The sequence below is a fragment of the Daldinia vernicosa genome (genome assembly GCF_022497035.1).
Source record: "Daldinia vernicosa strain CBS 139.73 unplaced genomic scaffold F5Y00scaffold_16, whole genome shotgun sequence".
NCBI classification, from domain to species: Eukaryota; Fungi; Ascomycota; class Sordariomycetes; order Xylariales; family Hypoxylaceae; genus Daldinia; species Daldinia vernicosa.
In genome coordinates, this window is record NW_025953932.1 from 509,445 (window position 1) to 534,169 (window position 24,725).

The window sequence follows — 24,725 nt, forward strand, 5'->3', positions numbered from 1 at the left end:
TATGCTTTCTTGGCGGGTAGCCTGTTCTTTTATATATGTATGTGCTTCCGCCTAGGACATATATAGGAGTAGTTAGTCAAAGTCAGCTAGGCACCGTCTCTTCATGGCCACTTTCGTTACTCGTATGTGCCCTAAGTTAAACTTAGGGCACATCAAAATAGCACAAATTCAGCATCACAAGCAGAGTCAAATTCCTATGCGCAAGTCTGTCTGATTAAGTAGCCCCCTGATTTGCAAAGAATACGTTACACCGGAGGAAAGAAACGAGAGTAAGGTCACAAAGAACGGGAAACGTCGACTGTTTTTCCCCTGTCGTTTCTCTCGATTCCCCCCTCTGAGACCATTGGAAAATACACACGAACGTAGAATCATCATCTCCCAAACCGCAGAAATGCCAGGTTTCTAGAAAGCAGCCGGACAAAATCTAGTACAAAGAAGGCTTCGCCCGAGTCATGAGAAAAATCGCATTAGTACGTAACATCTGAGGAGAATTAGGCTGACAGCCTTTCCTCGACCATTATATGAACCCGCTCTCACATGCCAGAAGTGACGCATTGCGTCTCCGTAGAACGATTCGGTGGACCATCTGGCCATTAGGTAGGATCCAAGTGAAGTGATCATTTCATCTATCCGCAATCAAAAGCGAAAAGTAAACACATCCTACCCCCTTGCCATCCTGATTACACAATGCATGCCTTTCCTGCCAGTCCGTCCCAGGAAATCAAAATGGATGCGAGGATGTTGCTGTACGAGGGTATCATAGTTTGCTGATTTAACAGCAGCCGCCGCTGGACGAGTTGGAAACGCTGTGTCCGGGACCGACTTGAACGCCAGGCTTGGTGTTCGTGGTAGACTGGGTTCCCATGCGCTCCTTGATTTGTCGGGCCATGGTCAAGAAAGATTGCTCGACGTTGGAAGCGTTCTTGGCCGAGGTCTCGAGGAACGGGATGCCAAGGCTGTCAGCAAACTCCTATAGGTTCAGTTAGCTATCATGTTGTCATAGCAAGCAAGACTACGAGTAGCGTGATGCAGATCCCCATACCTTGGCAACTGTGTACTCGACAACCTTCTTGTCCGTCATATCGCTCTTGTTGCCTACAAGCAGCTTGTTGACACCTTCGGTAGCGTATCGGTCAATCTCCTGCAGCCATTGCTTGACGTTGTTGAAGCTGTCCATGTCGGTGACATCGTAGACAACGCAGATGCCGTGAGCACCTCGGTAGTAGGAGGAAGTGATAGTCCGGAATCGTTCTTGGCCAGCAGTATCCCACTATTTTCTAGTAAGCAAAAGGGCCCGGAAAGGCGTGCACGAGTCGGGGTATTCTCCTTACAATCTGCAGCTTCACTGTCTTTTGGTCAAGCTCGATAGTTCGGATTTTCTGTACGTAGTTAGCACCTAGACCACGAAAGGGTGTTCGCAGTTAACTCCACATACGAAGTCAACACCGATGGTTGAGATGTACGACTCGGTGTAGGTATCATCGGCGAATCGCAACAGAAGGCAAGACTTTCCGACACCGGAATCTCCGATGAGGAGGAGCTTGAAGAGGTAATCGTATCTATCGAGAGGGCGAGTTAGCGGGTAACCTTGGGAACTTAAAACCTCGCGTAGCTTGGCTTGGTTTTGTGGCTGGAGACCAGAAATCTGGGGAGTGTGGTAGGGCTCCATGGTTGACGAGGTTGCGATGCTCTGCTCTTAATGCAACATCGGGTATTTTGGTTGGGGGCCTGGTTGGTTCATGCTGAAGAAGGAAGATAGGAAAATACAGGAAAAATCGTGGGGTATGCACTATTGTGTACCAGGTCAGCATCATCGTCGATATTGTTGTCGCTGGGCGACTTGGTATAAGGGGCGTACGTACTACTCAGGATTCATCTTGACGGGGATGAGCGAGCTGCCTTAAACGAGACAACAAGATGGACTAAAGGATTAAATAGGCGCCGATAAGCAGGTTGGAATCGATGGACAATCTTAGGATAGATTTAATGTAGATGGGTGCGATGTGCAAAGGAAAAGGGTTCTTGGGACGATGTAAAAGAAGAGGATGGCCGTTAGCGTTGATGATGTAGAAAGAGAATTAATGAGACAAGTTGTAGGCTGATGCGTCAGGGAACGTCAAGGGCCACCTGCATTTCACCGTCAATCAACTGCCCTGTGCACAGACTCAGAGATAGAACAGGACCGGGGACTCAGATAGGCTGACGGACTGTTGGCGTGCTACAATTGCCAGCTGCTAACGTCCGTGAGTCAAGTCGGTAAGTCGGTAAGTCGGGTCTAACCACCGGATCTAATCACGAGGCAGGCGCAAGCCCCCTTTCACTATGAAAAGTACATAATAATACATTACATGCACATAATGTATATGCTACGTATATGTACGGTACTAATGTACATTGCCGGTATCACCATTCTTCTTCCCGTGAAAAGGACATTACACCTGACACCTGCGGGCTGGTGATTGGCAAGTGTTAATCTACCCACTCGACTGTATTGCATTCAACTTTAATATCCTTTAATGTTTCGTTTGGCTTTCTACGACAAAGAATGTTTCAACCATTCACCCACAAACACTTGTGCAAAATATTATGAAAATATTATTGCAAACAACACATGCATACCTACCTAGGTATATACACATATGCAATATTATGCATTATATTGGGGTTAATAAGAAAGAAGGAATCTGCAAGACTTCGATACGGTAAGATCCGGTTGAGTACCACCAACCAACTTTTCTATACCTTTTCCATAACTTTTCCATATCATCATCGATTCTTCTGCGAAGATCTTCTAGAACGTCCGCACGGATACCAGCGACACATAACCATTTGGTGCAGGTGATCAGCTGAGAACCCGATCTTAGAAAAGAAAAAGAAAAGCAATGACCAGAAACGTCAGCTGAATTAAAGAAGGGTTCGGTGGGTTCCGGGCTGAGAAACAGCTCTAAAAGCCAACGCCAACCCCTGCAGCCCTGTACTCCCACATCTTCGGTATACTTTTAGTGGAACCCCGCTATTCTTCGGCGTACCGGTACCGGGTACTACCATACTTAAAACTTAAAATTCGACTTGGAAGCCGAAGCTTCACTTACATCATACTGAAATTCCTAAAAACCAATAATAAACTTACGGCTATGTATTTCTACATTCTTTTCTGCCCACATGTGAGCCTTTACGAACTTAGAGTTGGTTAGATACCTCTTCTCGACTCAGACAAGTAGTACTCATAAAGCGAATTGATTCGTATGTAAGCTTATTGAAAGCTGCCATCGAGACCTCGGATACATGTCCCTCCCAGCGAGCGCCGCTATTCGAGCGCAGTCCAACGCCGCAAGCTCAAAAACTGCTTTGCGCGCCCTCACACCCGCTATTTACACCACCTCCTCGCCTACACCATGTCCTACCACGCCGACTATAGCGTCGAAACTTCCTCCTGCCACGGCCCACCTCTCACCACATCAGAGCCTACCGCCGATATGGTTCAATTCCTCGTTTCCACGCTTCGGACCCGGTGATTCGCGCGGACCGGAAGACGAGCGGAAAGTCAAGCTTGGAAAAAGTAAGACTTTGTCTCCCATATGTAGCCTATGCGAGCTAGGCTAACTTCGTCTCCAGCACTGCGCATTCTTCAAGAACGACTTCCTACTTTACTTCAATCCCCATTGCCGCAGGAGATCTTATCGCCTCATATCTCTCTCCACCTCTTTCCCTCGACACATCCATACCTCCCTGCCGTATCCGGTCGAGTTGCATACATAGCAGCATTATGGACATCCCCGTTAGCATGGAATCGAGTTCCCATAATCGGTAACGTCAAGCTAGAGATACTCTCGGAACGGATGGTCAGCCAACCATTTTACTCCTCCCCAAAACGATCCGAAGCATACGGCGAACAGTTGGTGGTTAAATGGAGAACGGCGGATGGCAAACCAAAAAGCCCCAACCCAACCGTAACGGAAGAGGGCGAGCAAAGGCTCGACGATACCCTCAGAGGCACGCAGGCCATAGGCGAGAAGAAGGCGTTCACCGGATTATTCATCTTCGAGTTTGACAAAGAGGGCCGAATTATAAGCCACACGATCGAGCACGTAGACGAACACGGAGAATGGGAAAGGGGCCTGGGCGCTAAAGTCGTTGGTCTAACAGATTGGCTACTAGGAGGCATCAAAGGCCGCGCAGATGAAGGTGCCCCCGCACTATGCAGAGTTATGAGCAAACGAGAAAAAGACGAACGGTAAAGTGGAAACGGCCATAGATTCTAGTTCGACGATCAAAACTACGCAGTTTGGAGGGATTGTATAATGTAATTATGTACCATACGTGTCGTTCTGGTAATAGCCAGTCACCACTCAACCTAAGAGGGCAGTGTATATGTATATAAATTATGTAGTCGTATTGTATCATATGGCCATGTTCTATGAATATTCAATGTTGTCCAATAAGGATACTACTACGGTCTAGTCATAACAGACCTGGTCGGCTTCGCGATATACTCTGGCAGATCCGCCTCCCGGACCAGCTCGAACCGCGCATTCGCCAGCGCCGACGTGCCTCTATACCAATCACTCCAAATTCTCTGCACAATATTCCCCTCATCCCCCGGCCTATTCTTAGAGCTACCCCCTACCTCCGCCTCCGGACGCACCAACGGCTCTTCCCCTCCTATCAGCAAATGCGTAAACTCGTCCCTCGGCACAACAGCAACCAACACCCTCCCCCCATCTATCCTCGAGAACCGATCCACAACATGGAACAGCGCCCCGAAAATGTGCTGCCACCCAGCTTCCCCGAACCCCAGCGCGCCGAACGCAACGACCAGCCGTCGCACGCGCCGCGCCTCTTCGCGCCGCAGGAAATACGCCATCGCGCTGTTGAACCCGTAGCTATCGCACGGCTCCAGCTCCCCGACCAAGTACAGCGCGTCCCGCTCGTAGTCGAACCAGACGCGCGGCCGCGACCACGCCGCTGCGCCTGCGGTCGCATGCGACGGGGAGTTCACGACGAAGACGTACGGGACTTTCCACGCGAAGGCGGGCTCGTAGCGCGACAGCGCCAGCGCCCGCGTCTCGTGGTTGACGAGCAGGAGCGCTGGCACGGCGCGCGGAGGCGGGACCTGCAGGTCGGGGAACGAGGGCCACGGAGACGGGGGCTCGTTGTTGTCCTCGTCGGACGGCGAGGAGGCGTCGTCGATGCAGGCTACTGCTACGATGCGCGGCGCTAATAGGTACTCCCAGACCTTGAGGCGTAGCTCGGGCGGCAGCAGGGGGAACTTGGGGAATGTGCTGTGGTGCCCGGCGTGGGTGAGGGCTTGGGCGCGCGCGGTGTCCTGGCCGTCGCTTATGATGCGGAATTCGAGGCGGAAGCGGGAGCGTGGTGGGGGGGTGGATGAGAATGCGGGTGCCATTGCGGCGGGTTGGGGGGTTGTGAGATAGGTGAGTGAGTGCTGGCTTTGCTCGGTGCTTAGTCGCGAGGAGCTTCCCTTCTACTATGTCGATAGCTGCGATACTAGTGGTTGAGATACACGTTTGCTCCCAGTGTCCGTATTCTAAGCGTCTTATAATTCGAGGCAAACAATGTAGTTAGCATTGCTTGGCGAGTTTTGAGTCTAATAAAGTTGTAAGACGTGAGAATAAATATTTCGGAGCGGGGAGTTTTGCAATAGGTAGTACATGGTAAATGTAAGTGCAAGTACATCCCGAGCTTTGCATGTCTAGCTCCTTACTCCCTGGTGTTAAATTTTTACACTCGTCATTTATATTTTTATACGATTATATACAATTACAACTTCGCTATTAAATTGGTTCTAAAAACCCATCTATTCCATCTTATCAATTATAAGATCATCAAGGACGTAGCGACAGCATCCGTTAAGTGTACTAGTACTACGTATCTACAAAGTAGATACTTCATTTATATGTCTTGAAATTCTACCTTGGTTATATTTTACCAAATCTATATATCTAACCACCTGATATGTCCAATCGTCTCTTCATTTTATAAAAATTAAACCATTCCGATTAAGGGGTATCATAATATAGTAAACAATTCTCCATCCCAACCTTAGCTCATCTGCTCTATCGTAGGCTGCTGGTCCGACCTTCTCCCCTCTCCAAGCTCTATACTCTTCTCCGGATCACCTTTTCCGTATATTAGAGACAGTAAGTAGCTTCCGTGCACCAGATGATCACCCGAGGCTTCAGCCTTGGCAGCCTCAGCACCGTCGGTTTTCTTAATAATAGTTACGTTGCCTAAGCACGCTGACACGAGTACGCACTGTTTGATGTGTTAGTACTGTGATAAGAATACAGATAACCATATTAGAACTTACAAGAACCATGAAGGGCGTCAATGCGACGAACGCCCAGGTAATACCGTTCTACAAAAGGATTAGTCAATTCAACTAGAGAAGGGTGATATAAGGACTTACCTTGGCGCCCTCGATAACGTGAGCTTTAATCTCATCTGGAAGTTTATGCAAAGCGTCGTAGTCGTTCTGGAAAGGGGAATCCTTCGAGATGCCTGATGTATTGTTGAAGACGGCGGACATGATAGTAAGAGCCAATGTGCCTCCGAATGTCGTGGCAACAGCCATTACGGAAATAACGGTTGCGACGTGGTTCGGGAAGAAACCGATGGCATGTAGACTGCCTGTTATAAGTTAGGAGGTGGTTGCATTGGTATAAAGGAGTATCGACTCACAAGGCATGAATCGCAGACCCGTACCCGCACCGGTCAGTGCCATCATGCCGTATATAGTAGCCGAGTGCTCGAAATATAGAGCGTACGCCATCATACCGACGCCGATAGCTTCTATCAAGGAGCCGAGGAATAGGGGTAGGAATGTTTTACGAGGCCAGACATTACAGATGAACATCGAAAGGTATACACCGACTACAAAAGTTAATGATATAAATAGTTTGGAATTGGGAGCTACTATGACTAACCTCCAAGTCCTGGCGTATAGTACAACAACTGAACACCAGCCTTATCGGAAAGGAAACCCTATAAACGATGTTAGCAATCATACGCGTATAAGCAGATGGAAGGTTGAGCCACTCAAGCTCAAATAAAATCTTACCTTGACAATGGTGAAGTAAATATCGACAAAGTAAAGAACCTATACAGTTTAGTAGGTTGGCTTTTCCCCTAGATATAGCAATTTGCTTACACTATACATAGCCATCCCCGTAGCGAAGTTGATGTATGACAAGAGGCTAATATTTCGGTCCTTCATCACGTTCCAGGGCAACATTGGCCGTTGGGAAGACAGCTTCAACGACAATGCACCGCCTGGAGTCATCGAGTATTCGTAGTAAAGCCAAGCGCACGCTAGCAGGATACCAGCAATAAGAGAAACAAGTACCGCAGGATGGTTCCAATCGTAGGTTGCACCACCCCACGTCAAGGCCAGAATTATAAGACCGAATCCGAAGAGGAATAAAAGCTGCCCTCCGATATCAAGGGTCATAATACGCCTGGCAAATCTCTCTCGATGACCGATCTCGTTCTCATCTATTTCAGGAATCGGCTGAGGGCCTAGGAGATCATTCCGAAGAAAGAAAAAAACAATCAAGATGCCGACGAAGGCAATAGGCAAATTGATCCCGAAGCACCACCTCCAGTTAGCAGCAGTAAGATACCCACCGATAACGGGGCCGAGACCATAACACAAGCCCCCTACCAGCGAGAAGAGACTCCAATTCTTCGCATTCTCTTCCAACGACACCTTATCTGCCAATATAGCACGAATGATCGTGTTGAGTCCCGCACAAGCAACACCTTGGAGAGCTCGACCGAGGAGAAAAGCGCCGAAGGCAGTCGTGGGGGCACCGGTGCATAGGGCACTGCCGACTAACATGATAAAGGAGCACATCTGGAGAGACCAGTGCCGTCCGAATATGTCGGCCATCTGTGCCCAGAAGGGGATGAATGCGGCCGAAGTCAGGTTGAAGGCTGAGATGATCCAGTTGAGCTGGGCGATTTCGCCTGAAGTTATGTTAGTGTGAGCATTTGAATACCTCATGCGGTCGTGTGAATAGTATCGTACCGAAATCAGCAGCAATCCATGGCAACGCACTGGCGACGCTGTTATACAGGTCAGTCTCATTATATTCAGATGATTTGATATGATTTGCCGTACATAGTTACGTCGAGTGCTTGAAGAGCATAGGGCATGAGTAGGCATAGTACAAGTTTCCATCGATACTTGGAAGCCTCTCGCTCCTCAAGCTTACACATGAGGCAGCTCTCGGGTTGGGTGTTTAGTTCGTCTTGCTCGATATTTCTCTGGTGTATGCATGGTGTTTTCGGTTGGCTCTGTTGTTTGTTATCCTTCTTCGACTTGAAGGCTCGGGTTAGTAGAGTAATCAACATAATGATCAGATATCCTTATGCGAGGCAAGATGTCCAAAAAGCGACTTAAATTTAACAATTATCTAACATCAAAGAAGGAAAACTAAGTAAAGCGACCTCATTGCCATATATACTCCCAACAACGCAAACCAGCAGCGGCACAGCCTCTTGGTAGAAGACGGCTGTCGTAACCTAGTTACATAGTATAGTTATCCGCGATCCTATCTTCAGTATTTCAAATACAAAGTTCGCATTCGCAAACATTCGCAGGCTGTTGGCGAAAAAAAAGATGCGACTATTCATAGGGCAAAGGTGGATAATCCGCCTTAGGTAGCATTGTCGGGTTTGAGTGCGGTGAGTGGTCAACACGTCATATAGTCGGGTTGCTTACCTAAAAGAAGCGTCCATCAGCCTTAAGCGAGTCCGAGGACGTGGAGATGTGAGCAGAAATTAGAAACTTGAGCCTCACCCAGAGTTATCCAAATTTAGGTACTTAATGCTTGATTTTCTGGTTGCGGCTGTGTAATTAGCTCCGTGACTGGCACGAAATTGCGAAATATACACTATTCCCTTTACAATTATGTATAGAGGTACTTACCTAACGTCGTTGTTTAGTATAACAGGAAAAGACCCTGCGATTAGTCTCTAAAATTGCGAATAACTAACAGATATAATTGATCCTTACTAATGTATGGAACGGTGCTGAAAATATCGGAGTTGTATGGTCGATCGGCTCCCCGCTTACCTAACCTTACATAGGTAGGTGTTATACTAAACTGGGTCCACTTCGGATTCGCTTCTATGCATGTATCTTCCAATAATACTACCTGTGCCTGCGTCTCAGCTTCTCTCAACCAAAGGCAAGTGCAAATGTCGAATTACGACCAGTAATGCTATTTCTAGGTAGTGCCTACATTGCCGATCAATAAATATTATTATGAGACCTTGGTAATTGGGTTCGTTTTAAGTGGTGACATATAATCTTGTCATATCTCATCCTCATTCATTCAATTCCCTTCTTGAAGTAAGCCTATAACTAGGTGTTCTTTTAAAGTGCAGTATTATTAATTTTATACTTCCAAAGTCGCTTCAAATCCAAGCTAGTCGTCTCATTAGAAAAATTCAAGTAATATTCAGATGCACTCAACTATAATGTTACATTTAGTAATCTGGGGCTACATCAACCTTCCCGTTGGATGATATATGCTACTACATACGAGGCCTGCATCCAGTACCCCGCGATACGCATTATATCATTCGATGAATAGCATCGGCTCCCGGAACGGCTAACATCTCTGTTCCACAAGCGATTGCCGCGCCGTCTCCAAACTTACAGCCCTTTATCTATCTGTAAGATGCCGAAGCAATGATAAGCAACCTAATAATTGTAGATCGGGGCGGGACCTTTCTAACGTCCGAAAGCTATCGTCAAGATCGTCAGGTGCGGGGGTTCCCCGTGCAGCCCGTGGTCCATTTGCCCGGGATTCGACTAGTGTAAACCTAACCTAACCTAACTAGCCTATCCCATCCTATCCGAATTTGAACACCAACACCAACACATCGGTTTACTTCTTGAAGAAGCACTCGTCCGACCGAAAGGTGATCAAGCATTCGGATCGAGGCGCAGGTAGAGATCGAACTTATAGGGTTGCTTGTCCTCGGGTATAAGATATGGGCTGTTGTTTTTCCTCTTTGACGAGGTTGTGCTTAAGGTTGTCGACTCTGCAATATTGCCAACATTACAACATCTCGCCTATTCTATCTAAGCCATATTCACATGCATTTCTCCTAGCACGCGTCGCAGCCTTGCACATCGTCATTTACCCTCGTGCGCACCAATAATAGCTTGGCTATTATACACATTAGCAGGGAGCATTCTCGAATAACCAACCGTAAGGAAGGGCGGAAACAGGTTGTTACTTTAAAGATTCCGGGGTTGCAAGCGTTACAAGCACTTAACACTGCAGAGTGCGCAGCTATTAACTCCGCTTTTTCTCCTTTTAGGACCCCTGGGCTTGTCTAGGTGCAGCTTTGCATCGTCAGCTGAGGTCACATTGGTCACGTTCCTAAAGGTCTATGCCCGTTTATATATCAATATATCTCACTACTATAAACGAGACGACCTTAGTCGCTTAGCCGAGAGATAAATTAGATCCGTCATCTTCAGTTTTTATTCGAATCGCGAATCGAGATTAACGAAAAGAGCAGCACGCCTTTTCCTTCGCTAGAACGTTACCAAAATCCTTCAGACTACGGTACATAACATAGTAAGACACTTTCTCTTGTCGAGGTGGATTGCTTTAGCGCGACCCCATTCCCGATCCCGAATCCACGAGCACGAGGGCTTTAAGGCCGCCTTTCCCCCGATTACCCAACCAGAATCCATCCACTTGTCCGAAGTCTACCCCACGACCTAGACTCGTCCTTTGAGCTCTTTACACTACACTTACGACTCACGCCAGGCTGACCCCGTGGGGATGGTTACTTGTCAGTCGTCATTGCGACAGGCTAGGAAGGTATCTTTGGTGGGTTCTCGAATTAACTATGTGCCCTTCTCCATCGTCTCCGAGCTCTGACCTCATCTCTTTGCTTGTCTTATGCCTAGCCATTTTTGGCATCACCGTTACTATTCACTGTAGTCTCTGCGTGACGTTCTAGTAGATACAAGTACTAATACAAATTCTAGAGAAAGCAGCCAGTGACATATTACAATATTTCTTGTTATTAAGTTATTTGATTAGTACAAATCTACTTTACAATAACGCCTTAAGGTCGCATATACAACCCGTCCGGGCGGTTCGCTGGACCCGTTATCCTGGTTGGAGGTATGTGAGATCCTGTTTCGCTTCTGGTACCTTTACCCAGAACTCTCGGCAGTTTATCCTATTTCTCCATTCATATTATATCTCGTCGGTCCTGCGGATGAGTATCTAGTTCAGTTTATTGCACCACGACCAATCATATCCCTTTCTCCCTTTCTTTACGCAAACAATGTGCCATCCCCATTCACACATGTGATAGCGAACTATATGCAATTGGGTTGACATCCTAGGACTTGGGTCTCCGATCATCCACCCACCCCCTAGCTTATTCACTTGAGACTCCTATCCCATACTCGGCTTCCGAGTTGATTTATAGCTTCTATCCCCCTTCGATACCTTTCCTCTCGTTATTATTTGATACCACTTAACCCTTTCCCTTACCAGGGCGCAGCTCAAGTGTGATGCCATCCTATTGCCTTCAAGACTGCCATTACTTTTACCGCACAGCCTTGCGCGGCCTGAATATCAATACCTGTGTCTCGCCTTTATACACCTAATCTACCAGAAGTCAACTGACAGTATGCCTACTCAAGTTCGTATTTTTGCTATGCCAAAGTCTCTTGGCGAGACTCTTAGTGGCAGCTCATCAACACCTACGCCTCCTTCTACCCAAGAACACAAAAACGAGAGGCCGGCGAGTCCTGAACTCAGGGGCCGAGTTCCAATAATGGAGACGATACCAGAGAAGCCTAAGGAAGGCGGAATCACGTTTTCTCACCAAGACAGTTTACCCAAGCTGCCTATACCGGACCTGGAACAAACGTGCAAGAAGTACCTAGCCGCTCTAAAGCCGCTTCAAGGACCCAGAGAGCATTCTGAAACGAAGCTCGCTGTTCAAGAGTTCTTGAAGAAAGACGGCCCTGAGCTTCAGAGGAAATTACAAGAGTATGCCGTTGGAAAAACAAGTTATATAGAACAATTCTGTAAGTTGACTCTTCTTGTATGACTATCACCTTTACTAACGGTTACTATACATAAGGGTATGATTCGTACCTAAATTTCGATAATCCTGTCGTCCTAAACCTGAATCCTTTTTTCTTATTAGAGGATGACCCCACGCCTGCGAGGAATAACCAGTTAACCCGTGCGGCGTCCCTTGTCGCATCAGCGTTAGAATTCGTGCGAGCAGTACGCCGAGAAGAATTGCCACCAGATACAGTTAAAGGCGTACCGCTAGATATGTATCAATATTCGCGGCTCTTTGGTACTGCGCGTGTACCAACTGAAAACGGTTGCCAAATCGAACAGGACCCTGAATCTAAACACATTGTTGTATTATGCCACGGTCAATTCTACTGGTTTGACGTGCTTGATGACAACTCAGATCTTATTATGAGCGAAAGAGATATTTCGATCAACCTCCAAACAATAATAGACGATGCAGCTCAAACGCCTATCCAGGAAGCCGCTAAAGGGGCTCTTGGAATTCTAAGCACAGAAAATCGAAAGATCTGGTCTGGGCTAAGAGATGTTCTCACTAAGGAAGAGGGGTCCAATAATGCGGACTGTCTCGGTATTGTTGACTCGGCTTTATTTGTGTTATGCCTCGACTATACAGAGCCCTCTACAGCAGCTGCACTGTGCCAGAATATGCTTTGCGGTACCAACGACGTAGTTAAGGGCGTACAAATTGGCACTTGCATAAATCGATGGTACGATAAACTTCAGATCATTGTGTGCAAAAACGGAAGTGCAGGTATCAATTTTGAGCACACTGGCGTCGATGGTCACACCGTACTTCGATTTGCTAGTGACCTTTACACAGACACCATATTACGCTTCGCAAGGACTATCAATGGCCAAGCCCCCAGCCTTTGGAAAACGGTAAGTCCGGACCCGTCGAAGCGTGATCCGGAGAGTTTTGGGGACGTTACGACGACTCCTCATAAGTTAGAATGGGACATATCACCAGAGCTTAACATCGCTATACGGTTTGCCGAGACTCGACTTGCAGATCTCATCAGCCAGAACGAGTTCGAATGCCTGGACTTCAGCGGTTATGGTAAGAACTATATCACCTCGGCGGGCTTTTCGCCGGATGCTTTCGTCCAGATGGCCTTCCAGGCGGCCTACTATGGGCTATACGGGAGAGTTGAATGTACCTACGAACCAGCCATGACCAAGGCCTATCTCCACGGTAGGACTGAGGCTGTTAGGACGGTATCGGAGGAGGCGGTGAATTTTGTTCAGACGTTCTGGGCGGATAACCCCGCGGAGGCGAAAGTAGACGCGCTACGCAAAGCATGTCAGCAGCATGTTAACGCCACCAAGGAATGTTCAAAAGGACGGGGTTGCGATCGGCATCTATACGCCTTATTCTCTGTGTGGCAAAGGTTTCTGGACGGGGACAATTATTCGGGGAGTAGCTTGGGATACTCGAGCCCAATGGAAGCCGGCTCGGAGCAAGGCACCGAGTCTGTAGTTGGCAGCCCTGGCAAGGAATCCGTACTATCCAACGAAGATTCACGAATGCGGCAGCGCGGCGATAGTATAAACTCACGGTTTGGAGACCACCAAGTGCCAGCTATCTTCGCGGACCAGGGGTGGGACAAACTAAATAACACGATATTATCAACCTCCAACTGCGGGAACCCGTCGCTACGACAATTCGGGTTCGGCCCAACGTCAGGTGGTGGCTTCGGCATCGGATACATCATCAAAGAAGAGGGCATTAATATCTGCGTGGCTAGTAAGCACCGTCAGACGAAGCGGTTCGTAGATACGCTTGAAAGCTATCTACTGGAGATCAGGCGAATACTGCGCATCACGAATAGACGTGGCACGACCTCACGACAGACGCGCGCTAGGGAAATCGACCCGGATAAGCCGCGTACGGGACACCACCACCGTCCGAACAAAGCCCGTGGCCGCATGATTACCGGGGCGGATAACTTGCGCGCGCTGGCGGCGAGGTCATCGACTGGGACGAGGAGTCCGACGGAAGAGAGTTTGATGATGAGCGAGGATGATGAATTGGGCGGTTGTAAGTTTTTTCTTTCTTTTTTTCCCCCTTTTCTTCTACTAGGGTTTTGGATGATTGGAGCTAATATAACACGTATAGACGGCTTCTTCGACGCAGGCATGCTTTTACAAGCGCTCAAAGCACGCGGCGAGGCGCTCGACCAGCAGAACGACCCCAAGGCCTCAGATCGGGCGGCGGCAAACGCACGCAGGAGGGAAATAGGGAAGAAGCTGCGGCTGGTTGAGTATTGACTGGTGCGGTAACCCCTCTGGGTTAAGAGCTTAGAGGGGCTGTAGGTAGTGTTACTGGGTGTACTTATTATTCGCTTTTTATTACATACCTAGGTACATATTATTCGTGTATATAATACTGTGTTTTATTTTATTATACGTACGTTCGGAACCGGAGATATTTTTAGGTACTTGAATAGTAGTGTAATTTTATATATACCATAAAAGTACCTATCTATAAAGACAAGTTACCCGTTGAATACTATTTACTTGTTTGTTTGTATCTGAGGTAGTTATCTCTTAAGCACGTATTATGCTTTCAGATATCGTGACATAAGTACACAGGGATGGAATAAACATTGGAATGAAATATATACCCTCCGATCACTAAATACCACCAAATGTCATGGAAAGCCAAAAACCATTATCAAGCATCTCTCATCTCACAGACCACATACGTTTGCACATTCTGTTTTATATCTCAATATATACCTAGGTACCTAACCTATGTCCGACCGAGTACGAAGCTTAAAAAACTCCAGAATGCAAATGCCGTGCGATCCCATTATAAACTATGAACTATGAACTAGTAAAATATATATGTACCTCCTAGTTTAACTTAAACCAAACCATCTTCCCCATCCCCCTTCATACAACACAACACAACCCCCTTAGTTGCCTAACTCATGCAGTTGACCGTGGTGATTATCGTTATAATTCCGTTCGCCGACGACGTTTCCGCCGGCCTCGTGCACGGTAGGCGGGACGTTGGGGACGGGAGAGGGTTGTTGCTGGCCCGGGTAGGGCTGCTGGTTCGGCTGCCAGCCCGAGTTGACGGTCGAAGTCGGGCTCGTAGGCTGTTGTTGCAGGCTGCTTTGCCTGTTGTCCGTGAACTGGGAGTTAGTCGGGCTGGTCGAGCCGTTCCGGTCGGGAAGTTGGCCGGGTGCGACGGAGGTAAATCCAGCGGGCTTGTTCTGGTCGGCGTAGTATGGCTGTTGAGGGTACCCGGGAGGCGGAGGTGGGTACTGCTGGCTGTAGTGCGGGCTGTAAGGTTGTTGGTAGCCAGCGGCGCCTGGTACCGGTTGTGTTGGTGGCATACCGGGTCCGCCGCCTTGTTGCATTTGGGCGGCGGGCGGCTGGGCGGTAATATCGCGCTTCTTCTTATTATTGTGACGGATGAGAAAGAAGATTCCGAGCCCGATCAAGGCAAGCCCGGCAACTCCTCCTACGACACCACCGGCAATAGCTCCTACGTTTGTTGAAGAATTCGAAGAGTTTGAGTTTGAGCTTGAAGAATCCCCGTCGCTATCCGCTGATGCAGTCGCATCTGCAGAGCCGGCACTTGACGTGCTACTATCGTTATCATTATCGTCGTCACCGCTGGTCTGAGTCGCGGAGGGTAAGGGGGATGTTGCGACCGACTCGTCTAATGTGACGACAACGGGAGTGAAAGTCCGGCCATCTGTTTCACCGTGCCACGTAGTGTAGAGTTGTTGCGGTATCGAGTCTGACAGGGTGTCACAGTAATAGTCGATGATGCCGCTAGAGAACGTGACGGTGCCACAATACGGAGCGGTGCTTCTCGTGCTGCCAGATCATCAGTATTCTATACTAGGTAGTTATTAGGAGTGTGCAACTTACCACTTGACAGTGTAGGTATCTTGGATACAGCCATTATCACACGCGCTCGAGTACAAGAAATCCCTATAATCGATACACGCAACTCGAAGACCACAACCATCACCATCACAACAGGCGACAGCGCCGTACGTAGACGTAGTAACTAGGGCACAGGTTACATCTTTGCCGTTACAAGTATATGCAGCGCCTATGATAATTATTAGTTAGGTAGTCATTTTTAGATAGGTGCAAGGTTCATTACCCGGCCGTCCATCAACGTATCCGCACGTGTTGTCAGGTCCTATAAGGACGGTTTGTCCGTTCTGTCTCTTGGCTAATTCCTGAATACTAGGGGGCAGGGTGATCTTGGGAGACTGGAAGGTTGGATTCGGCTCGGATGCCTGAGTTGGCTCAGGGTTGTTTCCATCGAGAGCCAAGGCCTGAACGGCGGTGACTAATGCCGCAATGGATAGGAGACTCGCCATTTCGGTATACTGGAGGCGACCTGACTATAGGAACTGGACGTCTAGGGCTCCTAGGTCGAATGTATCGGAATTCTACTCGACCACAGAATATTACAGAGAACGACGGTCATCTACGAAAAGAGAGAAAGGCACAACGCGAGCGCGGGTGTAGGGCATCCACGCCCTCTTATTAGGAGCGAGGACCTCGGGCGGGATTGGTACAGTATAATCACCCGCCCTATCCAGCATACCCCGAACAACAGTGGCAATCAGAGGGTCCATCGTCCCAGTCTAGGCAAGCGACATCCCGCACTCGTACATAGTAGTTTTCTCACTGGCTTGAGATGGAGAGTCCCATTCAGCCTTGAGCCATACCTATTCTCGCATGGGGGAGATTAACTGGCAAGGATGAAGGTAGTCATAGCCAATGGTAGCGTAACACCGTCAGAGATGGCTTGCAGAAGCTGCAGAAGCTGAAAGCCTCGAGGGTCTTTCGGTGGTCACGCCAAGAAGCTATACTCGATAGCTCCCCGCGAGACTTCTGACAGACTTGATTTTCTTCCCGTACCGGCTTAGTACTATGTAAAGCGGAGCGGGCTGAATTCCTTAATGTTTACCAGAGATGTGACAGAACTCGATAGGCATCGATAGGCATGCTTCGCTCCCTCGCAAACAAAGCCGAGATGATCTTCGGGAGGAGCCTGAGCGTTCCGACCACATGGGAGATCCATGAGAGACCCATGCATTTAGGTGCCCGGTTTGTATGTGTCGTGTGTCTGTCGTGTGTCTGTCGTGCAGTCTAATGTTACACTGCGGCTGAAAGCGGATGGCCACTGCAAATATTTGCAATTCTCAGCCCCCGTTCCTCTCATCTTCGCCATTTCGTTGGGCAGAAGATAGGATGTTGGAGGCCGCTTGTGGATACTGATCCTTATGTCTATATAGTAGGTAGACATTGTTTACCGACGGACTCTTTATCTCATAACCATCCTTGACTTAGAGGGCCAACCATAATTACACTATGGTTTAAACACGCCATCGAGTAGCGTGGACGAGTATTCACGCTACCACGTACATACGAAGCAAACATTAGTATAATCTTCAAACTGTTTGTGGGCCTAAAGACCCTTGTCAAGCATGGCTGAGTCTCAAATAAAGGAAGGTCTGCAGGTGCTAGTTTTTATAAATGCTAGCTTAGGCACTTTATGTTGTAAGTATCAATAAACAAGCATGAAATGAAATCGCGTATCGTTGTTGAATTTTGGAGATCGCGAAGTCTCAAAAGACCCCGATGAATTGTATTGTACCTATAAGATTAAGGCGGGATAGAGGGGATATCACCTAAACGATGTTAACTAACACTAATGAGGCATACTTAGGCGATAACCCACTTGCACTGATTAGCGGTCAGTTTAAACCTTAGGTACAGTACAATAGGAAAGGTGTGATTTGAAATCGGGATGCTACCTGCCCCAACCTTAACAACCCAATCCATGCATCTGGGAAGTAGCTACTACACCTGCTAACGGCCCTAAACCCCGCCTAAAACAACCCTAATATCTCCCTTATCTTAAACCTTTCCTTTCCTATACATATACACACCGAAGGTCACCTGATATCGTGAGACCACGGGCAGTGCACCAACCCAGATAATTCGGCGGCGGACGATTTTCCGAGGGCAGACCGCGGTTAGGCCGGATCGGTTAAAGGGGGACTACACTACGTAGTGAAATGCGAGTACAAATACAAATGCCCGGACCCCGAGCCCCATGACAGATCTGTCGCGGATCCTGCCGGACTTCCCAATCGGCCGGTACGCGAACCTGTTGCCCGCCATCGAGAAGCACGGCCTGACCACCGCCGACCTGCTCACTCTTCAGGTCCCCGACATCGGCAAGCGTACCCAGCTGCCGCTCCTCGATATCAAGCGTCTATGTGCTGCTGTACTAGAGGCTCTACATGTCGACCTCGGTGTTTCCGAGAAGCAGCAGCAGCAGCAGCAGAAGCCGGGGGATGGTGCTAATAATAATGACGGCGCGAAAGGGAGCCCTACCAGCGTCTTGAGACAGACCGGCTCCGAGCTGCTGGCTAAACCCTGGAATTCCATCAGCACTCTAGACGACGATCTAGACCGCGCTCTTGGAGGCGGCATCCCTACCGGGTACATCACGGAAATCACGGGCGAAAGCGGCGCCGGCAAGACGCAATTCCTCCTAACCCTCCTCCTCGCCTGCCAGCTCCCACCGCCCCGCGGTCTCGGCCGTCCCGCATTATACATCTCCACCGAAGCACCGCTCTCCACCCAGCGCCTGTCCCAAATGCTAACCAACCACCCGTATCTGCGCACCCTCTCCCCAGCCCAGCGCCCGACTCTCGACGGCATCGTAGGCACCATGACTCCGGACCTCGAATCGCAAGACCACATCCTGAGCTTCCAGGTCCCGGTCGAAGTATCCCGGCGCAACGTCGGCCTCCTGGTCCTGGACTCCGTCGCGGCCAACTACCGCGCGGAATTCGAGCGCGGAGCAGGCGGCGGCGCCAAAGGCGGCGCTAATCTCGCCGCCCGCAGCCACGAGCTCGTGCGCTTGGGCCAGCAGCTGCATGATCTAGCGCGGAAACACGATCTCGCCGTCGTGGTAGCGAACCAGGTCGCAGACCGCTTCGCAGGGTCTGCTAAGAGCAGCGCTCCGCTACCATTTTCGCTGCCCCGCGTGTCGCAGGAGAGCCCGCTCGCAAGCCGAACCAAAGGATGGCCCGCAACGCCGCTGCCGCTGCAGCTGTCCGGCCTGGAGCCCCCTAGCAGCGGCACCGCCGAGCTCCTGCGCTCCAGCATGCCGGAACCGCCTCCCGAGGAGACCCCCGCTCCCCCCGCTCCCCCCGCCCTACTCCTCGACCACCAGCAACGGTGGTTCACCGGCTGGGGCGACGAGTACCCGTACCCGTTCGGCAGCAGCGGCGATCGTAACCTAAAGACGCCCAGTCTAGGCCTGATCTGGTCGACGCAGATCGCCGTGCGGCTGGCGCTGTTCAAGAGGCCTGTTTACGGGCGGAAGGAAGTCCTCGACGACGACGAGGGGGAGAGCACGACCGTGTTGCGGAATTGGCGCAGGTGGATGAAAGTTGTCTTCGCACCGCATGTGCCGGGGACGGGGCCGGGGTTAGATGGAGCGGTGGAGTTTGAGGTTACGATGGGGGGACTACGGGCTGTAGATAGGAAAAAGAAGAAAGGGAAGGGGAAGGGGAAGGGGAAGCAGGCGGATGGGGAGGAAGACGACGAAGACGAGAGAATAGAGGCGTGAGAATGGATATATAGCCTAGGTTTATGTATATCATATGGATGAATTCAGAGACTCTTGGCATATATAAACCCTACTACTACTACTGTAAATAAGCAAAAAGCATACCATTTCGAATAATAAGAGCCATATAACTATATCCTCAATTACGTTCCTATTGCAAGTTTCCCCCCAGAATCTTCGGCTCGACTCTTACGAGCGAACATCGTACAAATTCACTAGAGGAACTCTCTTATAAGAAATTAAATCAATCAACCGCAATTATTTTGGTGTCTCGACTACCCCTTCATCATACAAGCTTGATTTAATACGTAGGTATATACATGATTCCAAGCTAGCCAATGCCACGCCAGCAAAAAAGGACGCCGCCCAATGCATATAAGTGATATCTTGCAATCGCAACTGTAATTTTCCATTCCATACTAGGTTAGGTAGGTACATATATGTATACCACTACCTCGGGTGAGGGAACTCATCTTCTAATTGTAACCGCACGCCAACATTCATACTGATAAGTTCCTGTATGAGTAACTTCGCAGCATACGGCATAGTCATGCGCGCGACCTCGCGGCTGCTATGGCACGTGCTACAATAACCCTTGTACCCGAACAAGCCGCACCGCTCGCAGATGTCGATCTCGGTCGCGTCGGAGCTGATCATCAGGCGTTCGAGAAGGAGCTGCGAGGCGCCGTACGCGATGAGACAATCGCGTTCCATTTCACCGAGACGCAGACCACCGTCTCGGGAACGACCTTCGGTGGGTTGGCGGGTAAGGATAGCGCGGGGTCCGCGCGAGCGGGAGTGCATCTTGTCTTGGACCATGTGCTTTAGTCGCTGGTAGAAGATGGGCCCGTTGAAGATGTAGGCCTGGAGCGGCTCGCCTGTTATTCCCGAGGTAAAGTAATCTTTGCCTTCCCAAGAGAATCCGGCATTAACTAGTTCTCTGCTCATGGCTTCGAGAGGATGAGACCTGAATGCATCACCATATCCGTAGTCCTTGCGCCCCTTGACTACCGAGGCCTTTCCTGTTAAGCATTCCAATAACTTGCCGACTGTCATACGAGACGGGAAACCGTGAGGGTTCATGATAATATCAGGTACGAGGCCTGAATCCGAAAACGGCAGATCTTCCTGGTCCACAATGATTCCAACAACACCTTTCTGTCCGTGCCTAGATGAAAATTTGTCACCTAATTCAGGTCTTCTGGTCTGCCTTGTTTGGACCTTGATGAGCTGTGTCTCCCTCTCAGTCTGCGTAACCATAACTTTGTCAATGTAAGCTGGATCTGAGAGTCGATACGACAATGGTGTTTCGCGGTACTCTTGGGTCCTCACGCCTACTCCGACTACTGGTGCTATGTCCACCGGGCTCTCCTTTTTAATAAGGATATCACCATTCTGAACGGGGTATCCTACATCGGCCAAACCGTCATTAGAGAGCGCATTATACTTGGATTGAGTTTCATCCTTGTCACCGATCCTTTCTCGGCTTCCATTAGCATATTTTTGAAGATCCGCCGTGTATTTGCGGAACACTTGGACTCGTCCAAATCCACGATCACAGGATGCCTTGTTCAGAACAAGGGCGTCTTCAATATCGTAACCCGAATATGACATGACGACAACGGTCGCATTTTGCCCGGCAGGCAACTTGTCATAGTGAATAAGCTCTATGGTTTTACTGATAACCATTGGACGCTGAGGATAGACCATAGTATATAACAGTGTGTCGATGCGGTTGAATTGGTTGTAAGCAATAGCTCCGATGGCTTGTTTACCCATAGCGCATTGATAGGTATTTCTGGGAGATTGGTTGTGATGAGGGAATGGAATTAAGCCGGCCACAGCGCCAAGTATCGTGAATGGCTCGATTTCCAAATGCGTTGTCGCCTTCGTGATATCTTTTTCATAGAGTGCTACTAGCGTGTCATTCTCTTCGTTGACGTCGAGGTACTCGACAATGCCTTGCTTCAGAAAATCATCAAACGTGACCTTTCCAGCCTGTAGCAATCTAAGATGACTATCCTTTATTCTCGCCTGGCCGTTCTTCACTATAATGTACGGTCGACAGATACGTCCTTCGTCGGTTGCGATATGCACAGCTGAGAGATGGGGGTTGACATTAATGCCGACGAATGGGGATATCCACCCTCTTCGTCTCATAGTGCGGAATTTAGCTGCAAACCGCTTCGGGTATCGGGAGAGAGCAAACGGAGTACCGTTAATATAGACGATATACGTACCCTTCCTATGCATCTGAGCACCGGAGAAGCATCGAAGCGGTTCAACCCCAGAATCCAATGTAAACACCATCTTCTTAACAGGATCCTCATCCACGTTCGTCGTGATATGCGTCATGAGGGCCAAGTTTTTAATCAAACCACAGGCCTCGCCTTCGGGCGTATCAGACGTACAAAGCATACCCCACTGTGATGGCTGTAGAGCACGAGGACCACTGACTTTCCTCGTCTTTTCGAATTGACTGCTTATACGAGTCATCATTCCGAGGGCGCTGATGTAACTGAGACGGCTCAGAACGTGTGTTACACCAGCACGGTCCATCTTAAATCGCTTCACGCTCCAATTTCCAGTTTGAATAGCACGGTTCATACCCTCAGTGATGTGCTTTCCTTGAGCACCAACCTGCACCAGAGGATCTACGGCGATTGCTCGATTTTGTTTCCTCAGGGAGTGCTCGACGTTGAACTTGAGCTGAGTCATAAAATTCTTGAATAAATCCTCGAAAAGCAAAGACAGAAGTTGCCCTGCCAACTCTAGTCGCTTGTTACCCACGAAATCTCGATCGTCGACAAGCTTAGGGTTGTAATGGGCCATGAGTACTCGGCGAACCATGAGGGCGATATAGATAGCTTTGGGGTAAAAGTCTAGACCCTCGACCGGTATGTGAGCAATAATGAGGTTAGCTAAGGCATCGAGACCTTCTTCGATAGTACTACGCCGAGCTTGTGGCGGTCCTCCAGGCTGTTTTGCTCGACCGCCCATCTTTACTCTCGCTCCGATGTAATCTAAAGCCTGTTGCTGAGTAAAGACACCGACTCTGGTTGCTTCCTCAAAATTAACAGCAAAATCATCCTGGAACCTCCCGTCAGAACCGGTGACGAGCTCCATGATCTCGTAATCCGTAAGACCACCAAGAGCTTTGAGGATGATAACTATGGGTATAGCTTCGACGAGAACGTTATGCTGAAGAACAATGCGGTCCTTCTTTAGGGTAACGTATGTTTTGGACTTTCTCTCGTGTGTAGAACTCGTCACTGAAGCTGTGATTATGCTATTCTTCTCGTCTGCCTCGACAATTACTCGGTTCTTGCTCAGCTGCTCTTGGACAAGAATAACTTTTTCCGTCCCGTTAATGATGAAATACCCGCCAGGATCAAGGGGGCATTCGTTCATGAGCTCCATTTGGGCATTGTTTGCACCGTACAACCGGCATTTGTTGCTCCGCAACATAACGGGCATGCGAGCGAGCTCGACATTGCGACGGATAATCTTTTGCTTTTCTCGCGTGTATGCGATATCCACGAGGATCTTAGCAGAGTAGGTGATATCTCGTAGACGGCATTCCATAGGGGTGATATCATTTTCGACCCTATATTCAGTAAAGTCGGAACGATCCGGAGGTGCAACCCGGATGTCTATAAATTCGATCCAAAAGCTACTATCAACATCGCTTCTAAGCGTGCGGTTGGCCTTGACGATTTCTTTAATTTCATGATCCACGAAGAAATTGTAGGAGTCGATATGTCTAAGCCCATTAATTAGTATCAACCAGTCGTATATCATAACCATCGGACAATACATACTGTTTTACCAAACCTAATAAAATAATGATATTAGCGTACTGTAAATGCTTGGATGGTCATCATGTAGATCGTAGACATACCTTTGACCTTCAAAAAAGCTGGGAGTAGTTGATTCTTATCATCAACAGTCGAAATAGGGTCCGTCAACTTCTTTCCATTGTAAAAAGGCTCTAATAGAGCCTCAAACCCGTCATCGATATAAGGCATTTTGACGGCCAAGCATTTTCATATATTGGCGGCTGAGAGATAAGTGATTGTGAGATGACTCTGTAAAAATTCAGCCTCCTTGACGAAGAGCTCGTCGCGTGTGGCGGCCTGTACCCCACCAAAGAAAAAAAAATGGAGGGGCCACCGGAAGTACCTAGGTACACAAGCTAGGTACCCCAAGACTTCAAAGTCTTATATAAGTAAATGATTACTTAAGATTTGTACCTATTAAGTGCACATGTCTACCTGCACATGTATTTAGGGTACGTACCTAAGTACCGCGAATAGGATCTCATCTCTAAATTACAGCCCTTGTTAAACAAATCGAAGCTATCGAAATTATGGAACTACATGTAGCTAAATAAATCGATGGATGACTCCACGGGGAAATAGCTGACGAGACAAACAGATACGACCCGGAGACTTTTTTAACGTCTCACCTAATGATGACAATCCGAAAATCCACATACTATGGTATCTCCATGTTCCAATGGGCTTGATATATGTAATTTGAAATAATACCGGAAGCCATTTTAAGAAACCCGGGGAATATTATTTCTCTACGTAAGCATACCTACCTAGGTACCTATCTATATACGCGTACCAAATGTCGTCACGCTTATCAAGGTCTATCTCGGTACTCATTTGAGTCACCATGATGGGACCTTTCTCTCCGCCCGGACGTCCATGCTGCCATATGTACAAGCTTCCTATTTGGAAATCATCTCTATTTTTACCCAAAGGCTGTCCTCCCTTTCGAGAGCTACCAGGGACATGCATGAGTAAAGAATCCAATGAGCGGGTAGACGGGGTTTGGCCGAACGCCAAGAACCAAGCTCACCCATATAATGAGCCATTTGAACCCCTCTTTACCCCTCCATCAACTTCGTCCGTAGAGTTGCTGCCCCTCGTCTTAACCACTTCTGCAGCTCGCCTTGCATATTCACT

At 48.7% G+C, this 24,725-nt stretch overlaps 8 protein-coding genes across 8 annotated transcripts; 3 read left to right on the forward strand and 5 right to left on the reverse strand.

Annotated features, from left to right (window-relative positions):
• Positions 1 to 166: 166 nt before the first annotated feature.
• F5Y00DRAFT_233865 (GTP-binding protein ypt1) lies at positions 167 to 2,131 on the reverse strand. The gene is made up of 5 exons (XM_048007356.1): positions 1,863 to 2,131; positions 1,436 to 1,789; positions 1,332 to 1,379; positions 1,043 to 1,270; positions 167 to 970 (listed from the first exon to the last, which is right to left on the reverse strand). The coding sequence occupies exons 2-5, from the start codon at positions 1,667 to 1,669 to the stop codon at positions 773 to 775; spliced, it is 708 nt and encodes a 235-aa protein (XP_047866122.1). The 5' UTR covers positions 1,670 to 1,789; positions 1,863 to 2,131; the 3' UTR covers positions 167 to 772.
• A 1,154-nt stretch (positions 2,132 to 3,285) lies between these two features.
• On the forward strand, positions 3,286 to 4,238 carry F5Y00DRAFT_260923 (uncharacterized protein; the record flags this gene model as incomplete). Its single annotated transcript, XM_048011107.1, has 2 exons — positions 3,286 to 3,559; positions 3,616 to 4,238. The coding sequence occupies 2 exons, from the start codon at positions 3,286 to 3,288 to the stop codon at positions 4,236 to 4,238; spliced, it is 897 nt and encodes a 298-aa protein (XP_047866123.1).
• F5Y00DRAFT_268648 (uncharacterized protein) lies at positions 4,163 to 5,612 on the reverse strand. Its single transcript, XM_048012298.1, has one exon. The coding sequence runs from the start codon at positions 5,402 to 5,404 to the stop codon at positions 4,451 to 4,453; it is 954 nt and encodes a 317-aa protein (XP_047866124.1). The 5' UTR covers positions 5,405 to 5,612; the 3' UTR covers positions 4,163 to 4,450.
• Positions 5,613 to 5,991: 379 nt separating this feature from the next.
• Positions 5,992 to 8,977, reverse strand: F5Y00DRAFT_43366 (MFS general substrate transporter). The gene is made up of 9 exons (XM_048013653.1): positions 8,141 to 8,977; positions 8,048 to 8,085; positions 7,169 to 7,986; positions 7,079 to 7,117; positions 6,945 to 7,002; positions 6,700 to 6,891; positions 6,428 to 6,648; positions 6,329 to 6,376; positions 5,992 to 6,273 (listed from the first exon to the last, which is right to left on the reverse strand). Exons 1-9 carry the CDS (start codon positions 8,371 to 8,373, stop codon positions 6,061 to 6,063), a joined length of 1,860 nt encoding a protein of 619 aa, XP_047866125.1. The 5' UTR covers positions 8,374 to 8,977; the 3' UTR covers positions 5,992 to 6,060.
• A 2,214-nt stretch (positions 8,978 to 11,191) lies between these two features.
• On the forward strand, positions 11,192 to 14,621 carry F5Y00DRAFT_233885 (choline/Carnitine O-acyltransferase). Its single transcript, XM_048007357.1, has 3 exons — positions 11,192 to 12,097; positions 12,154 to 14,157; positions 14,236 to 14,621. The coding sequence occupies exons 1-3, from the start codon at positions 11,695 to 11,697 to the stop codon at positions 14,385 to 14,387; spliced, it is 2,559 nt and encodes an 852-aa protein (XP_047866126.1). The 5' UTR covers positions 11,192 to 11,694; the 3' UTR covers positions 14,388 to 14,621.
• A 369-nt stretch (positions 14,622 to 14,990) lies between these two features.
• F5Y00DRAFT_43436 (uncharacterized protein) lies at positions 14,991 to 16,833 on the reverse strand. The gene is made up of 3 exons (XM_048013654.1): positions 16,249 to 16,833; positions 16,008 to 16,194; positions 14,991 to 15,953 (listed from the first exon to the last, which is right to left on the reverse strand). The coding sequence occupies exons 1-3, from the start codon at positions 16,469 to 16,471 to the stop codon at positions 15,038 to 15,040; spliced, it is 1,326 nt and encodes a 441-aa protein (XP_047866127.1). The 5' UTR covers positions 16,472 to 16,833; the 3' UTR covers positions 14,991 to 15,037.
• A 1,102-nt stretch (positions 16,834 to 17,935) lies between these two features.
• F5Y00DRAFT_233888 (DNA repair protein RAD57) lies at positions 17,936 to 19,969 on the forward strand. Its single transcript, XM_048007358.1, has one exon. The coding sequence runs from the start codon at positions 18,220 to 18,222 to the stop codon at positions 19,747 to 19,749; it is 1,530 nt and encodes a 509-aa protein (XP_047866128.1). The 5' UTR covers positions 17,936 to 18,219; the 3' UTR covers positions 19,750 to 19,969.
• F5Y00DRAFT_233889 (beta and beta-prime subunits of DNA dependent RNA-polymerase) lies at positions 19,970 to 23,891 on the reverse strand. The gene is made up of 3 exons (XM_048007359.1): positions 23,651 to 23,891; positions 23,571 to 23,583; positions 19,970 to 23,512 (listed from the first exon to the last, which is right to left on the reverse strand). Exons 1-3 carry the CDS (start codon positions 23,775 to 23,777, stop codon positions 20,200 to 20,202), a joined length of 3,453 nt encoding a protein of 1,150 aa, XP_047866129.1. The 5' UTR covers positions 23,778 to 23,891; the 3' UTR covers positions 19,970 to 20,199.
• Positions 23,892 to 24,725: the final 834 nt, after the last annotated feature.

What these genes read in the sequence shown, in the direction of transcription:
- F5Y00DRAFT_233865 (XM_048007356.1), bottom strand. Translation starts at nt 1,669, where the DNA reads ATGGAGCCCTACCACACTCCCCAGATTTCTGGTCTCCAGCCACAAAAC. An exon ending in CAACCATCGGTGTTGACTTC is followed by an intron (nt 1,380 to 1,435) that starts GTATGTGGAGTT and finishes AACTACGTACAG; the next exon opens with AAAATCCGAACTATCGAGCT. An exon ending in TCGAGTACACAGTTGCCAAG is followed by an intron (nt 971 to 1,042) that starts GTATGGGGATCT and finishes CTGAACCTATAG; the next exon opens with GAGTTTGCTGACAGCCTTGG.
- F5Y00DRAFT_268648 (XM_048012298.1), bottom strand. Translation starts at nt 5,404, where the DNA reads ATGGCACCCGCATTCTCATCCACCCCCCCACCACGCTCCCGCTTCCGC.
- F5Y00DRAFT_43366 (XM_048013653.1), bottom strand. Translation starts at nt 8,373, where the DNA reads ATGTTGATTACTCTACTAACCCGAGCCTTCAAGTCGAAGAAGGATAAC. An exon ending in CAAGCACTCGACGTAACTAT is followed by an intron (nt 8,086 to 8,140) that starts GTACGGCAAATC and finishes CCTGTATAACAG; the next exon opens with CGTCGCCAGTGCGTTGCCAT. An exon ending in ATGGATTGCTGCTGATTTCG is followed by an intron (nt 7,987 to 8,047) that starts GTACGATACTAT and finishes ACATAACTTCAG; the next exon opens with GCGAAATCGCCCAGCTCAAC.
- F5Y00DRAFT_233885 (XM_048007357.1), top strand. Translation starts at nt 11,695, where the DNA reads ATGCCTACTCAAGTTCGTATTTTTGCTATGCCAAAGTCTCTTGGCGAG. An exon ending in AAGTTATATAGAACAATTCT is followed by an intron (nt 12,098 to 12,153) that starts GTAAGTTGACTC and finishes ACTATACATAAG; the next exon opens with GGTATGATTCGTACCTAAAT. An exon ending in GGATGATGAATTGGGCGGTT is followed by an intron (nt 14,158 to 14,235) that starts GTAAGTTTTTTC and finishes TAACACGTATAG; the next exon opens with ACGGCTTCTTCGACGCAGGC.
- F5Y00DRAFT_43436 (XM_048013654.1), bottom strand. Translation starts at nt 16,471, where the DNA reads ATGGCGAGTCTCCTATCCATTGCGGCATTAGTCACCGCCGTTCAGGCC. An exon ending in ATACGTTGATGGACGGCCGG is followed by an intron (nt 16,195 to 16,248) that starts GTAATGAACCTT and finishes TAATTATCATAG; the next exon opens with GCGCTGCATATACTTGTAAC. An exon ending in GATACCTACACTGTCAAGTG is followed by an intron (nt 15,954 to 16,007) that starts GTAAGTTGCACA and finishes ATGATCTGGCAG; the next exon opens with CACGAGAAGCACCGCTCCGT.
- F5Y00DRAFT_233888 (XM_048007358.1), top strand. Translation starts at nt 18,220, where the DNA reads ATGACAGATCTGTCGCGGATCCTGCCGGACTTCCCAATCGGCCGGTAC.
- F5Y00DRAFT_233889 (XM_048007359.1), bottom strand. Translation starts at nt 23,777, where the DNA reads ATGCCTTATATCGATGACGGGTTTGAGGCTCTATTAGAGCCTTTTTAC.